Genomic DNA, 13,593 nt, shown 5'->3' with positions numbered 1-13,593 from the left:
CCTTACAATGGAGTTTCCTATGATGCAAATATTGGGTTTTCTTGAGCTGTGCTTTATGGGGGTAGAAGCTGAGATACACCCATATGTGCTTGTTGGGTGTTGATTTTGTAGAATGCTCTTGAGGTTTAGCGATCAGCTTAATTCATCCTGATCCATCCCAATCCCAGCTCTTCCACTACAAAGAAAGTAAAAGCACTTTTACTATATTAAGCTGATTGCCAAAATGTAGTGATTGGCTTATAAATGTCACAGCCATGCTCCCCAAGCTCATCCACTGAAGAGAAGGAAAAAAAAAAGCACTTGACTTTATTATACCAATCAGTATGCTGTTGCAATTGGCTTATTAAAGTCAGAGCCATATTTTATCCCCTGCAGCTCCTCCATTGAAAAGAAAAAAATGCATTTTACATGCAGGAAGCTCTGAAAATATAGGAACTGCTCTTCCAGAGCACCCCCCACAATACTTTGTGCCCAGGGCAACTGCACCTTTTGCCCCAGCCTTCCTATGCTACTACCTCAGCATATGTGGGTCTAACTGTCAGGTCCGTACATTATGAGGTGGGTGTAGTGTGGGTTACTTGTTATTATAAGCGCTGCATGTGAGAGTCTCACCTCCAGTGACATTATGCAACTTCTTTTCTCATACACCTTATAAGTTTGTTTAAGAATGAAACTGCTGTGAGTACACATGAGACTGTTAACAAATTACTAAACTCCTCATCTGTTGCATATCCAATAGACATTTCCTAGTCAGTTTCACTGTCTTCTCCTCTCTGCTTGGTCTGTCTCACTTTCTACTTTAATTCTTCAAATGACTCCTTTACACTGACCTCACAAAAGGAAGGCTGGCACTGGAAGACATTCTGCTTAGCATGAACCCTAGCATTTGTCACAGTTGCCTTCCTGCTGTGGGCAGGTATTATTGCTCGGATTTAGAAGGTAATACTATGTAATTTTCCTTAGTTCTTTTCATCTTTGATGTGTCCACCCTTTTGTCTCATACAGAATAAACTGTCGCATTCATGAACATGGAGCCTCACGCTCATGAATTTATCGCCCACCTACGTCACCCATTTACAAACAGCTTCTTCTCTCCTTTGTTATATATCCTTTAGACATGCCTTGAGCTGTTTCTCTGTCTTCTCTTCATTTTTCATATCAACATTTTTCCAGCTATTAGTGCAGCAAAAAGGCAATATTGTTGAAACCCCAACTTTTAGTCCATGACAGTCCAGTTTCTTTCTAGTCGACTTACTATACCTAGTAGCCCCACCAGCGGCTCCAATATCCTAGACCTGGTCATTACCAACATGCACACCTATGGTGGTCACCCCATGGTCAGGGTTGGTGGTGACCATAAGCTAATCACTCCATCCTATCCATCATCCCCACCCCCACCCCCACCCCCCACGAAACTAAAAAAAAAAAACAAAAACTCTCCAATGCTCCTCAATCAAGTCAGAATTGACAAACTTCATGACACCCATGAGGATGGGACCTGAAATTTCGACTGCTGAATCCTACATTAAGGCACTGTACAAGCACATCCACTCAAGCATGAATCATGCCATCCCAAATAGAACCAAGATGTGCTCCTCCAAAAAAAGGAAGCCAATCTGGATTCTGTCTTGGCATGCAGGGTAAACTATGGACCCTGGATAATGGTGAGTTATGGAGGATAGGGTCTTTTTTGGCCTATGATGAGGGCGGGAGCAAGGTGACTACCATCTGTCATGATGAGAACAAACTGGGAGCAAAAGAAAGAGAGAGAGAGAGAGAGAGCGGGAGAGAATGGTACATGTGCAGTGAGTATATGACATGTTTTGACCAAGGGGCTTCACAATTTTAAAGTTGCACTGTGCCATTTGTACTACCTGGCATTGAGGCATAGCTATTGGCCTTTGGACCAGTTTCACAAATTTCATTTTTTCTTTTTGAGCTCCATCACGCATTACTCAGGATTCACTGTACTCACCCATTTTGTGATGTAAGTTTCTTAGAATAATAATTAACAAGGGAAATGAGGTACAGAAAGAAGGTAAATAAAAGCCTTGTGTACTGTAATTTGGAAAAACTGCAAAAAAATGTTTTATTTAGACCACAGAGTGAGTTACTGTTCTGATTTTTTTTCTGCCCAAGTCAATTGTGTGGCAGTTAGAGCAGAGGACAAGCAATTAGTAAGCTGCTTCCTATAGCCCAAAGTACAAAGTTTGATTCCTTCCACCTCCATTTAAGTACTCTGTGACTTTGAGTCAGTTAACCAGAAATTGTCCCTGAAAAGGGATGCTTGTGTTCAGCGGGCTTACTTGGCCAAAAATATATAAAAAAGTAAGAGATTAGGACTTATGATTCTAATGACTTCTGAAACTTTTGACAAATCATATCTGTTTATATATATTCATTTCATAAAAGTTTTATTTGTATTGCATTTTTTTAGATACTAGAAGAGACCTTGTCTCCTACCTGGACTGAAACCCTTCTTATGGACCAGATTGTGATAGAGGCAAGCAAACTAGATCTACAGAATGACCCACCAGTTATTATCATCAACATCTTTGACTACGACAAAATTGTAAGCTATAAAAATGCACCTTTATGTTTATGCTTTTTATATCTTTGTGTTTTGTAATCAGCAGAGCTTACTATCAGCTTTTTACTTTGCTAGGTTTTATTCCTTATGATAGCTTGCATCCTTATCAGAAGCATGGTTCACCACCCAAGGGAATTCATCTGCAAAACTGCCTTATTCTGTATAGTTCTGAGAAATAACAGGTAGTTTCAGTGGAGAGAGCCACTGCTGGTGGAACCATTCTGGCCTAGGTGTTTCGTTTTAGCCGTGGAAACTTGTAACTTTCCCCTGCTCCTGCTTGACTGTGGCAAGTGAGGGATGGTGTGACCTAGTCACAGACTTCTTACTGGTGCTGTGAGAGCATGGTGTTTTCTGCTCTCTCGTGGCAAAAGAAGTCTAACCATTTCATTTGTATGGGATAATATGGCTATAGAATGTGCTTATGGCCACATGGAAGTCTGCCATATTTCTCCAGCATTCTAGTCCTAGGCTAAAGGAGGAAGAAGCAGCTTGGCCCTCATTATAAAAGATACTGAGGCCACTTGGATAACGTAGGTGTTACCAGTGCAGCACACTGTTTTATTTGCACCATTCTGCCAATGAATTATGCGTTTACTATTTTCCTGTTATAGCAACATTAAGTTTGAAACGTTTGTGTTTGTGTGTGTGTGTGTGTGTGTGTGTGTGTGTGTGTGTGTGTGTGTGTGTGTGTGTGTGTGTGTGTGTGTGTGTGTGTGTGTTTTAGGGACTATATTTACTTGCATATTACTTATACTGCATCATTTAAATTGCAGTGTTCATTTTGAAACTGATTATTTAGCAAATTCAATGGCAGATAATATGTGTTCCACAAAGTACAGGGCCTTTGTTTGTGAGTTATTCCAAGCAGATATGATGATGTATTTCTAAGATTTATAAATATAACACTGAAGAATTGTGTTGACTAATGACTCAACATGAGTAGGTGTTAGACTACCCATGAAAGGTATGGTATAAACATGGAAGGCTAACCCAGCAGCTGTTTTCCCTCCCTGATGGGTGGGAACGGATGGTGGATGGAATAGTGATTAATGCTGAGTTGATTCAGGAGCATGACAGAAACCTGGTAGTGATGTACTATAAACCAAAACCAAAAATCTGTGGGGTTGGAGTTATTATTAACACACCCACAGACAGGGATGCAAACACATGCATTCATGAGTGCACACACACACACACACACACACACACACACACACACACACACACACACACACACACACACACACACACACACACACACACACACACACACACACACACACACACACACACACACACACACACACACACACAGAAAACAGGCTTTGTATACAGAGGAATAATATGGATATAGAACACTTGTAGAAAACTGTTTGCTGTCACTTAATTTGACAAATTCACAACATCTGACAGACCAAATTACATTAAAGCAAGCACTAGTTTAGATATTTTAGAGCAGTCTGGACATGTATTATGGGAACAAACTGTTTTGTTATATTGGCAGTCTAGAAGGGCATTGATCCCTGTGTTAGAAATATTTGTATGTAAGGGTTGAGGAAATGATGGATGGATATATATATATGCATGTATGTATATAAGTGAGAGCAGACAGATAAAAAAATAGAATGAATGAATGTTTTATTGGGATGGGGGAATACGATCATCTATTCCCCATGCATGGGGCTTTTCTCCTTATACTCTGTACTCAGTTGTTACTGCATGTCAGGGAAAAGTAAATCCATGGTCACAGTAACATCGGTATAAGACACTAGCTGTTGTCCTTAAAGATAATGTTTTTCAGTGTAGCAAATACTGGTAAATCCACTGTTAGCACAGTGTCCAGTGAGGTACAGAAATACTACAGAGTAAAGTGTCACTGAAAATGAGATAGGCTAGGTAAGCAGGCGGCAGCAGAGTTGGTTACATTTAAATATAAAGTAGAAGGCTGGGAATTCTTGAGTAAATAAGGGAATTAAAATTAAGGCAGGAGGGAACTAAAGAGTTAGTGGCAGAGATGGATAGAGCAGCAGTGTTAGGAAGAGGTGTGCTTGTCTAGGTGAACATGAGAGGAAGAGAAACTCATCACTAATTACAAAAAAGATGAATCCAAGCAGGGTATGGATACAAAGTAGGAATCCATAAGTAATAGCATGCAGGGGACAGAAAAGGTGGATGAAGACACTGAAACAAGAGAAGGATAAATGTGGTAGTGGAGCAGCTGATGTACTTGAACCTGAATATTCCATTACATTTGCATTAGTTAGGGGAACTTCAAAGAACAGGGAACTGGGATATTCCATTACATTTTCATTAGTTAAGGGGGACTTAATAGAACAGAGAACTGGGAAATTCCATTGCATTTTCATAATTAGGAGGATGTAAGAGAACAGAGAACTAGGATATTCCATTCAATTCCATCATCATTAAGTAGGGAGACCCAAGAGAATGGGGGGTGGTAATATTTATTTACATTTTCATTAAGTAGCGGAACTCAAGAGAAAAGGGATTGGTGATCTCACCACTTACATTTTCAATTAAGTAGTACAGGGAATGGTTATATTCCATTGCATTTTCATTAGGTTGAGGCACCAGAGATGCAGGAGTTCAGTTTTATTAGGGACTGTACCAAGTGAAAATATGGTGAGTTAAGCTTCATGTGATAGTGCACATAAAAAAGTAAATCTGCCCTGCAGTAAGCAGTCGGAAAACAGGAAATCCCAAGTAAGTCCCATTCATATAAATGAAATAGAGGAAAGTTAGTTCTGCATGTCTTGAGAGTGTCCCCCCTTTACTCCCAGGTAGAAAACTGTGCCTCAACACCACTGCTATTTATATATTGCAACTCCAAAGAAGCATGTCCTAAGGAAAAAGGGATACTACATTTACTCAGAAATGGCTACTGTTCAGCTTAGGTACTACAGGGTCAAACTCTCCAATATCTAAATGGTAACCCCAAAAGTTGGAATGAAACTTCTTCTTCTTTCGACTTTTCCCAGTTAAGGGTCACCACAGCGGATCACCTGTCCGCTCATGATTGGCAGTGGAGTTTTACGGTGTCGAGTTGCCAGCCCGGTGCCCAACCTTCCACAGAAGGCACACACATGCACGCACTCATGCCTAGGGCCAATTTAGAGTGTCCAATCCACCTACAGCATGTCTTTGGGATGTGGGAGGGAACCGGAGCACCCAGAGGAAACCCATGCGACCACAGGGAGGACATGCAGACTCCGCACAGAAGGCACCCCAGCTGAGGATCGAACCAGAGAACCTCTTGCTGGTAAGCAGCAATGCTAACCACTGCACCAACTGAGCTGACCCAAAAGTTGAAATAAAACACTTAAAACAAATATGAACATTACTAAAATAAAAAAAGTACGGCTTCGTACTTCTCCTAGCTCTTCCTTAGCATCAGTAATACCTTGTCCATTTAACACATCACTTCTCTGAATACATGGAATCTGTGATAAATGTTTAACAATATATGTTTGGAAAGACCAGTGAGTGAGAAACATGTTTCCAAAAATGAAATAAAAATATTTACCCAAAAATATTTTTATTGACAAATAAGAAAACAATTTTTAAGTACAATCAAAGAAATAGAAAAAATATCTAAAACATATAAAACATAAAGAATGACAAATTATATACAAAGGTGTCTAGATAAATAAATACTTTTGAAATTATAATTTACATAAAATAAATCAAATGATATCACAGTCAATTTTTCCAAGTATCTTCATAACTTTTATCCAGACATTATAATAAGAGGTAATTCTTTCTGTTCTTGTCTTGATTATAGCCATTTCCATTCACGATGCATTCAGAGTGATATTCTTGAACTCTGTAAAGGTGGGAGAAATCTCAATTTTCCAGTTAGTAGTAATTGTTTAGTGAGCAATAGCTAATAAAATCCAGAGTAAAGAACATTTAGATCTAGGAACACATTTAGGTATTGGTGCATGAAACAAAACCAATGATTTAGTCAGGTGAAAATTATCATTAAAAATGGTTTGTAAAAAATAATTTCCCCAAAAAAAGATTTAAGTATGCTGCACTCATAAAACATATGCTGCTAGTTAGAGGTCACCTTTAATTTAAATCTCCAGCATCCTAATTCTTGATTAGATATTAATTGTATTTTATGAGGAGTAAAATAAATACGATGAAAGCATTTCCATGAGAACAATTTCCATTGTAAGGATAAGGAAGTTCACATTGAAGAGACTAAGATGAGTTTTTTTTTTATTTTCTTCAGTACATACATAAATGCATACATATATACATACATACAAATGTTTCAAGCATGGGCATTAATGCTTGTCAATATACCAAAACACTTGTTCCCATAATAAATGTCCAGGCTGTTCTTAAAAATATCTAAACTAGTACTTGCTTTAATGTAATTCAGTAGTCTGTTTCAACCATCAGCTACTCCATCAGAGAACCAATTAGTACACTTCTCATTCCTATAGAATCTTCTACATAGGCTGTCTGATGATTTTCTAGTACTTTTTGATAACCCCAAACATTCCCAGAGGTAGTTGTCTCTAAATGCCCTATATACCTGAATAAGATCTCCTCCTAAATATCTATAAGAGACACTGAACAAGTTCAGATATTTTAGTCTTTCATAATAACTTAAATTTTCACATCCATGGATGCCCTTGGTATATTTCCGCTGTACTCTTTCCAGTTTATTCATGCTTGTTTTCCTATAGGGTTTCCATATTGTTATTCCATACTCAAGTTTGGGTCTAATGTAACTAACAAACAATGAGTTCATTATGTTTGATTTCCTAGACTTTATAAATCTTTTTATACAACCTATAGTTCTATAACTATCATTAGCCAATTGGTTGATATGATTAGAAAAACTCATAACTGAATCTACCCATATACCCAGGTCCTTAAATGAGTCTACAGCTTCAATCACTGTGTGCTGTATTAAATATTCACCTTTCATTTTATGTCTCCCAAACCTCATATGCTTAGTTTTTGATGTATTTATCAACATATTATTCTCCTGTGCCAAAATGGTCAATTTAGTCAAATTATTTTGCAGACACACCTTATCTGTAACACTTGTAATCAGTTTACCCAATTTCAGGTCATCAGCATATAGACTGTAGAACACCTCAGATGAAAAAGTAAGGTCTGAAAGATTCAATCTAAACAAGTAAGAGCCTAGGACAGAGCCCTGTGGGACACCTTGACTGTAGCCAAGGATTTCACCTATCCAGTTGGTGTGTGATACTTGCCATGTCCTATTTGTAAGCCATGCAGCTATCCATCTTATCAACAGTACATCAATACCTAGTTGTACTAATTTATTGATCAGTGTTTTGTGTATGACCCTGTTAAATGCTGAAGTTAAATCTATATAAATCACATCACAGTACAATTTTTCATTCATAGCTGTTATTATATTGTTATAGAACATCATGTTACAGGTGGTAATAGATCTATTTTCAACATGTGCATGTTAATATATGGTTTCTAGACCCAACCTATCCAGTTCTGACAATAACTTATCCAGTATTACCTTCTCCATTATTTTTCCACAACATGAAAGTAGACTTAAGGGTCTGTATGATTCTTGGTTTGTCCTACTCCCCTTTCCCTTAAAGACAGGTTTAATAAGTACATGTCTCCAATCTTGAGGAATCTCCCCATATTTATATGACATTGTGAATAATAGATGTAATGGTAGTGTAAGTTCTTGCTGAAGTGTTCTCAGATCATGGTTACTTATTCCATCTCCTCCCTGCGCTTTGTTTGGATCCAGTTTGCACAGTTCTTTTTCAATATAATCTAGTTTGATTCCAGTATCTGGGCTTACCTGGATGTCACTAGGACAAGTTACCACCCCTTTTGTGGAGCCAAACTGTTTTGCATAAGATTTTATAAATATATCCATAATCTGTTTTGTCTGAGAATACATTTTAGTATCTGCAGACAGTTTATCAATTTGTGTATGTTTACTCCTTTCACATCTTATGTATCTGTAAAAAGGTTTCCTATTATGCTCAATATCTTTATATAAATTTTCTTCAAATTTGTCTTGATCTTGTCTAACAGTATGCTTAATCTGTTTGTCCAGCTTGTATATTTCAGTTTTCAAAGTTGTAGTTCACCCTCTCTTCCATTTCTTAGATTTTTCTTCTCTCATCTTAATCAGGTATTATGTTCTTATGGAAATATACCCCCTCCCCTGATGTTGCATGCCTAGATCCTGATGTTAAACTTTTTTTTTTTTTTACTTTTTGCACTCAAACAATTTTTCTTTCAAAACTTTCCACATTCCTTCTGCTGTTTTTCCACTCAACACCTCACTCCAGTTAGTTTTATATAGTAATTGTTTTGCTTCCCTATAATCTGTAATTAACCTTCTGTACATTGGCTTAGATTTCAGTTTAGCAGAATTATCTAGCAACACATTAACCTTAATAACCCCATGATGACTGCACATCAATGGTGGCAAAACTTGACTTGACGTTACAGTAATTTGTTTGGGAACACAAACAATATCTAATATATTCCATCCCCTGGTAGTTTTTTTTACAGTCTGAAGCATTTTTTATTTCTGAATATACTCTGTGAATAATTTCTTTACTAACGTTGTTGAATCAATATTATTCCAGTCTGTTTCTGGTAAATTTAAGTCCCCAGCTAATATTATTCTTCCCTCCTGTGTTTCATGAAAGAAATGTATGAGTTCCTCTAGGTCATCTGCACTTGACTCTGGTAGTCTATAAACTCCAACAATTGTTATGTTCCATGGTTGTCTTTATTGTCACAGTTACACAGTCTATAGTATTGGTGTTATCATTGAACATGTAATAATCACAGGTCTCATAGCTATCTTTAATCCCTATCATAACACCTCCACCTGATTTTTTGTTAGAATGTCTGTTACAGTAAAAACATTTATACCCTGTCAGAATTGGTTTCCAGTCATTGTTCTTTAACCATGTTTCACAAACAATAACATCAATCTTGTGGGAACATAGCAAATTTTCTAATAAAAAACGTTATTATTTGGTCCTAGCATTAACAACCACCAGAGATGCATCAAATGTTGTTATCTGTGAACTGTTACATTTTTGAACTGGCAAAAATCCTGGCTAGTGTTTGTCAAATATTGCAAAATATCTGCTTCAAAAATTCTCTTCCTTGATATAGACAAATGCACACTATCCTGTCTGAACATGTGCCCAAAAGAAGGCTTGGATGCTCTATACATTTCCATTTTTTAAAACAGGACATTTTTTCCATGTAGGTGTTTATCCAAAAAGTCTTTTCATTCACAGTGACCTGACTATCCTTTCTATAGATGATTTGTGAAAAATATGTCCTAACACCAGTACAAGCTATACTATCTAGGAGGGCTGTCAGTTCACTTCTAACAGTCAGAGAATCTTTGTTGGTACATCATTTGTACCAACATGAATAAAAACAGATCCATACTTCCTTACATTAAGGCATTCCAAGGCTTGTTTCACATCTTCTATTTTTGTTTCTGACAGGCATAACACTACTCAATATTCATTATCATCTCTGCAAATATAAGTATCAGTTCCTCTAATAACTGAATCTCCAATTATAAGAATATCTTTGCTGACCATCACTGAAGAATCTTTAGCTTCTAATACAGTTATTTCTGCTTTATCAATTGTTACGAAGGATAGATCTTCATCACTATTAGTCTTATTAATTCCAATATTTTCATTGCGTATTAAATTCTCATCCAGCTGGCATTGTAAATCCACAGCTTGAGCCATGTAGTCAACATCTGTCTTTCTCTTCTTTTTTCTTACAGTAATGTTCTTCAATCCTTCCACTTTCAGTTTTGATTTCTTCATTTTCACATGGCCCTTGCCTCTTTTTTCTACCTTTTCCACTGGAAAGGTGATGCCTTTTTGTGTAGACTGAGGGTTATCTGATACACAGATATCTTCATTCCCTGTCACCAGTGTGTTACATAACAAAGCAGAATCATTTTACTATGTATTCTCTTTCCTTTACAGTCATTAGTCAGTTTCATTTTCTTCTTTGTTATTTGTTGAGAATTTGTTCCTTTCTTTCTTTTTTGTTTCCTTCTAAACAAACTGGATCCTCAGATTGCTGAGTACTTGCATCCACAATTACATAGTTCTCAGGGGCATCATCATGTTTCATAGGGGTTGAATGTTCTTTGCAGAAAATAGATGCATCATTTCCTAAATCTGTTCTATTTGTTCTATGCCTAACATTATTTAGTTCATCAGTCCAGTCATTAATATATGATACAACAGTGCTCCAAGCCATGCCCATTGCACATGTGCAATCATCATCAAGTCGAGATTTGCTTCTAACAATGGTAAGCAAATCATTAACTTTTGACACAAGGAACCAAGATCACCAGTGTTTTCAGCTGTTACCTTTAAATATCCATAGCATTTATTACACTGTACAAGATACTTGTACATTAGCAAATCATTAATTGCATACTCATTTAAGGAATCCATATTCAGCTTTAAATGAATAAAATATTACAAAGGAAAAGAAAATGCACAAAGTCAGTAACAAAGAATTCAAAGGAACTTAAATCAACTTCCATGACAAAAATTATACCAGCAATATCCAACTAAATAATAAAATAGAATAGAGTTGTTCTGACCATACAAGTTCTACCAGCCAGCCAGAAGTTGTAATTTCACTATAGCTAGCAGATGTACCTCCTTTTAACAGTAAAAATAAATAAAACTTCTCTTACCAGTCAACTCCACAACAAATCGCAAACCAAGACAGGATTGTTTAGATATGCTCAGAAATTTCCTCTCTGCAGTCTCTGTAAATTTATAGCTGTCTAGACCCCTTGGGGTGGCTAGAGCTTGCCTCTCTAAAACACATCCCTTTCTCACAACCAGCAGTGAAACTGAAGGTAAAACAAAATATGAAACAAAGTAAAGCGTGTTAATAAGCAGTCTCTTCCCAGCTACAAACAGTTAAAAATAGTGATAACAAGTGCAATATAAATTCAAATAAAACTGGTCTTACCAGTCAACTCCACAACAAATCACAAACTAAGACAGGATTGTTTAGATATGCTCAGAATTTTCCTCTCTGCAATCTGTGTAAATGTATAGCTGTCTAGGTCCCTTGGGGTGGCTAGAGTTTGCATAGGTATGTAGTTTATTATTAATAGTTTTATAATAATCCCAGTAGTTTTCTTTAGAATAAGATTTTACATTTGTAATTAGTTTATACAATCTAGATAAATGACTTTTTCCTTGAACCATCTGAGTACTTATAATAATTAAATATTCAGTTTAAGATTGTTTTCCTTGTTAGGTGAGTACATCAAATTGATTTTGATTATGAGTTAATTCCTTATTTCATGAAATGGGAACCACTGCTCATTACCAATATTAAATTGATTCATTAGATCTTTTATATTAAGTATTTATTAGTAGTTTATTTGGGCGGCGCAGTGTTGCAGTGGTTAATGCTGTTGCCTCACAGCAAGAGGTTCTCCGGTTCGATTCTCGGCTGGGGTGCCTTCTGTGTGGAGTTTGCATGTTCTCCCCACATTCGCGTGGGTTTCCTCCGGGTACTCCGGTTTCCTTCCACATTCTAAAGAGATTCTTCTGGAGCATTTCTCCCCGGGCTTCCGCTGAAAACAGGATCTGTGGAACCTAGTCAGACTTTCCCGGTCAACAAATGTTAAATAAATAAATAAATAAAAAATAAAAAAAGTACCCTTCCAGAGTCCATTAATTGGTTCCAGAAAATTACATTATTCCTTTTGAGAATATTCATACTATTATTATTAAAAGTGACTAAAATATTAGGTGTGTAAGCTATTGTGAACAATAAAAAACAGTCTTTGATGTTGGAATTTTTATTTAAGAAGCTTCTAAAAGTGGACAATGTGTCAGATATAAATTTGGAGGGAATAAGTTTATTTTTGTTAGTTAGCATATAGTCTCTCATAATCTAATACAGTCTATTAGTCAGAATATATATATCTATATATATATATATATATATATATATATATATATATATATATTTATAGAGAGAGAGAGAGGATTAAAAGAGAAATTTGAGTTTAACCAGATTTGTTCTTGAAGTTGTTTCCATCTAGATGATATGAAGAGTTTAACCAAAGAGAGAATGTTTTAAAAATAGATGCAGAAACATATATACTAAATTCTGGGAGATTTATTCCTCCATTTTTCCCAATTTTTTAAATTATTGTCTAATGCAATTCTCATATTTTTAGGATTATTAAATTGACTGATATATACTTTAGGTGGAGGTAATGAAATGGCTTGTATATAATATATATTTTTTTGGAAAAATAATAATTTTGATTAAAGATATCTATCCTCCATCATGAAAAATAATTTATTCCATTTTTCTATGAGAGATTTAATTTTAGTTAAAATATTACTTAAATTAATATTAAGAATATCTTCCAAATCACTAGTTAAGGTGATACCTAAATATTTAATTGTATTATCTGTGGCTATATATTTAAATAACTGCTTGTTTATATTTTTTATTTAAGGTTATGAGTAAGATCTTAGTTTTTTTTCCACTGAATTGAAGACCAAAAATGTTTTGAAAGTTACCTATGATATCCATTAGATGTTGCAGAAAATGATATGCTGATTCATTGTTAATAAAATGTCATCAGCAAATAATTGAATCCTGGACACTAAAGTTTCTATGAAGTGAATTCCTTTAACCTTAGAATTAATTCTAACACAATTTGCGAATGGTTTAATGACTAAAGCAAACAACAGAGGAGATAACAGGCAGTCTTGTTTAATACCCTTAGTAATTCTAATTGAGGTAGAGATACTTGAGCCTATCTTGATATAAGCTAAGGAATTTTCATATATACTTCTAATTAGTTTAATAAACTCATGTGAAAATCCATATGCATTAAGAACCTGAAACAAATAGTCCCAAGAGACAGAATCAAATGCATTATTTATATCTAAACTAACTGT

General features: G+C 35.8%; 1 protein-coding gene across 1 annotated transcript in view; it reads left to right on the top strand.

The window, feature by feature from the left end:
- The window catches only part of LOC122817026 (fer-1-like protein 4), a 1,119,105-nt gene that overhangs the window by 667,775 nt on the left and 437,737 nt on the right, over positions 1-13,593 (top strand). The window contains exon 25 of the mRNA XM_044090141.1: positions 2,438-2,572. Coding sequence (XP_043946076.1) covers positions 2,438-2,572 — 135 coding nt within the window. The remainder of the gene's footprint in view (positions 1-2,437; positions 2,573-13,593) is intronic.

The sequence above is a fragment of the Protopterus annectens genome, chromosome 12.part0 (assembly GCF_019279795.1).
Source record: "Protopterus annectens isolate FY-2018-M chromosome 12.part0, PAN1.0, whole genome shotgun sequence".
NCBI classification, from domain to species: Eukaryota; Metazoa; Chordata; order Ceratodontiformes; family Protopteridae; genus Protopterus; species Protopterus annectens.
The sequence above is the reverse complement of the archived record's forward strand: the minus strand, read 5'-3'. Positions and strand labels throughout refer to the sequence as shown.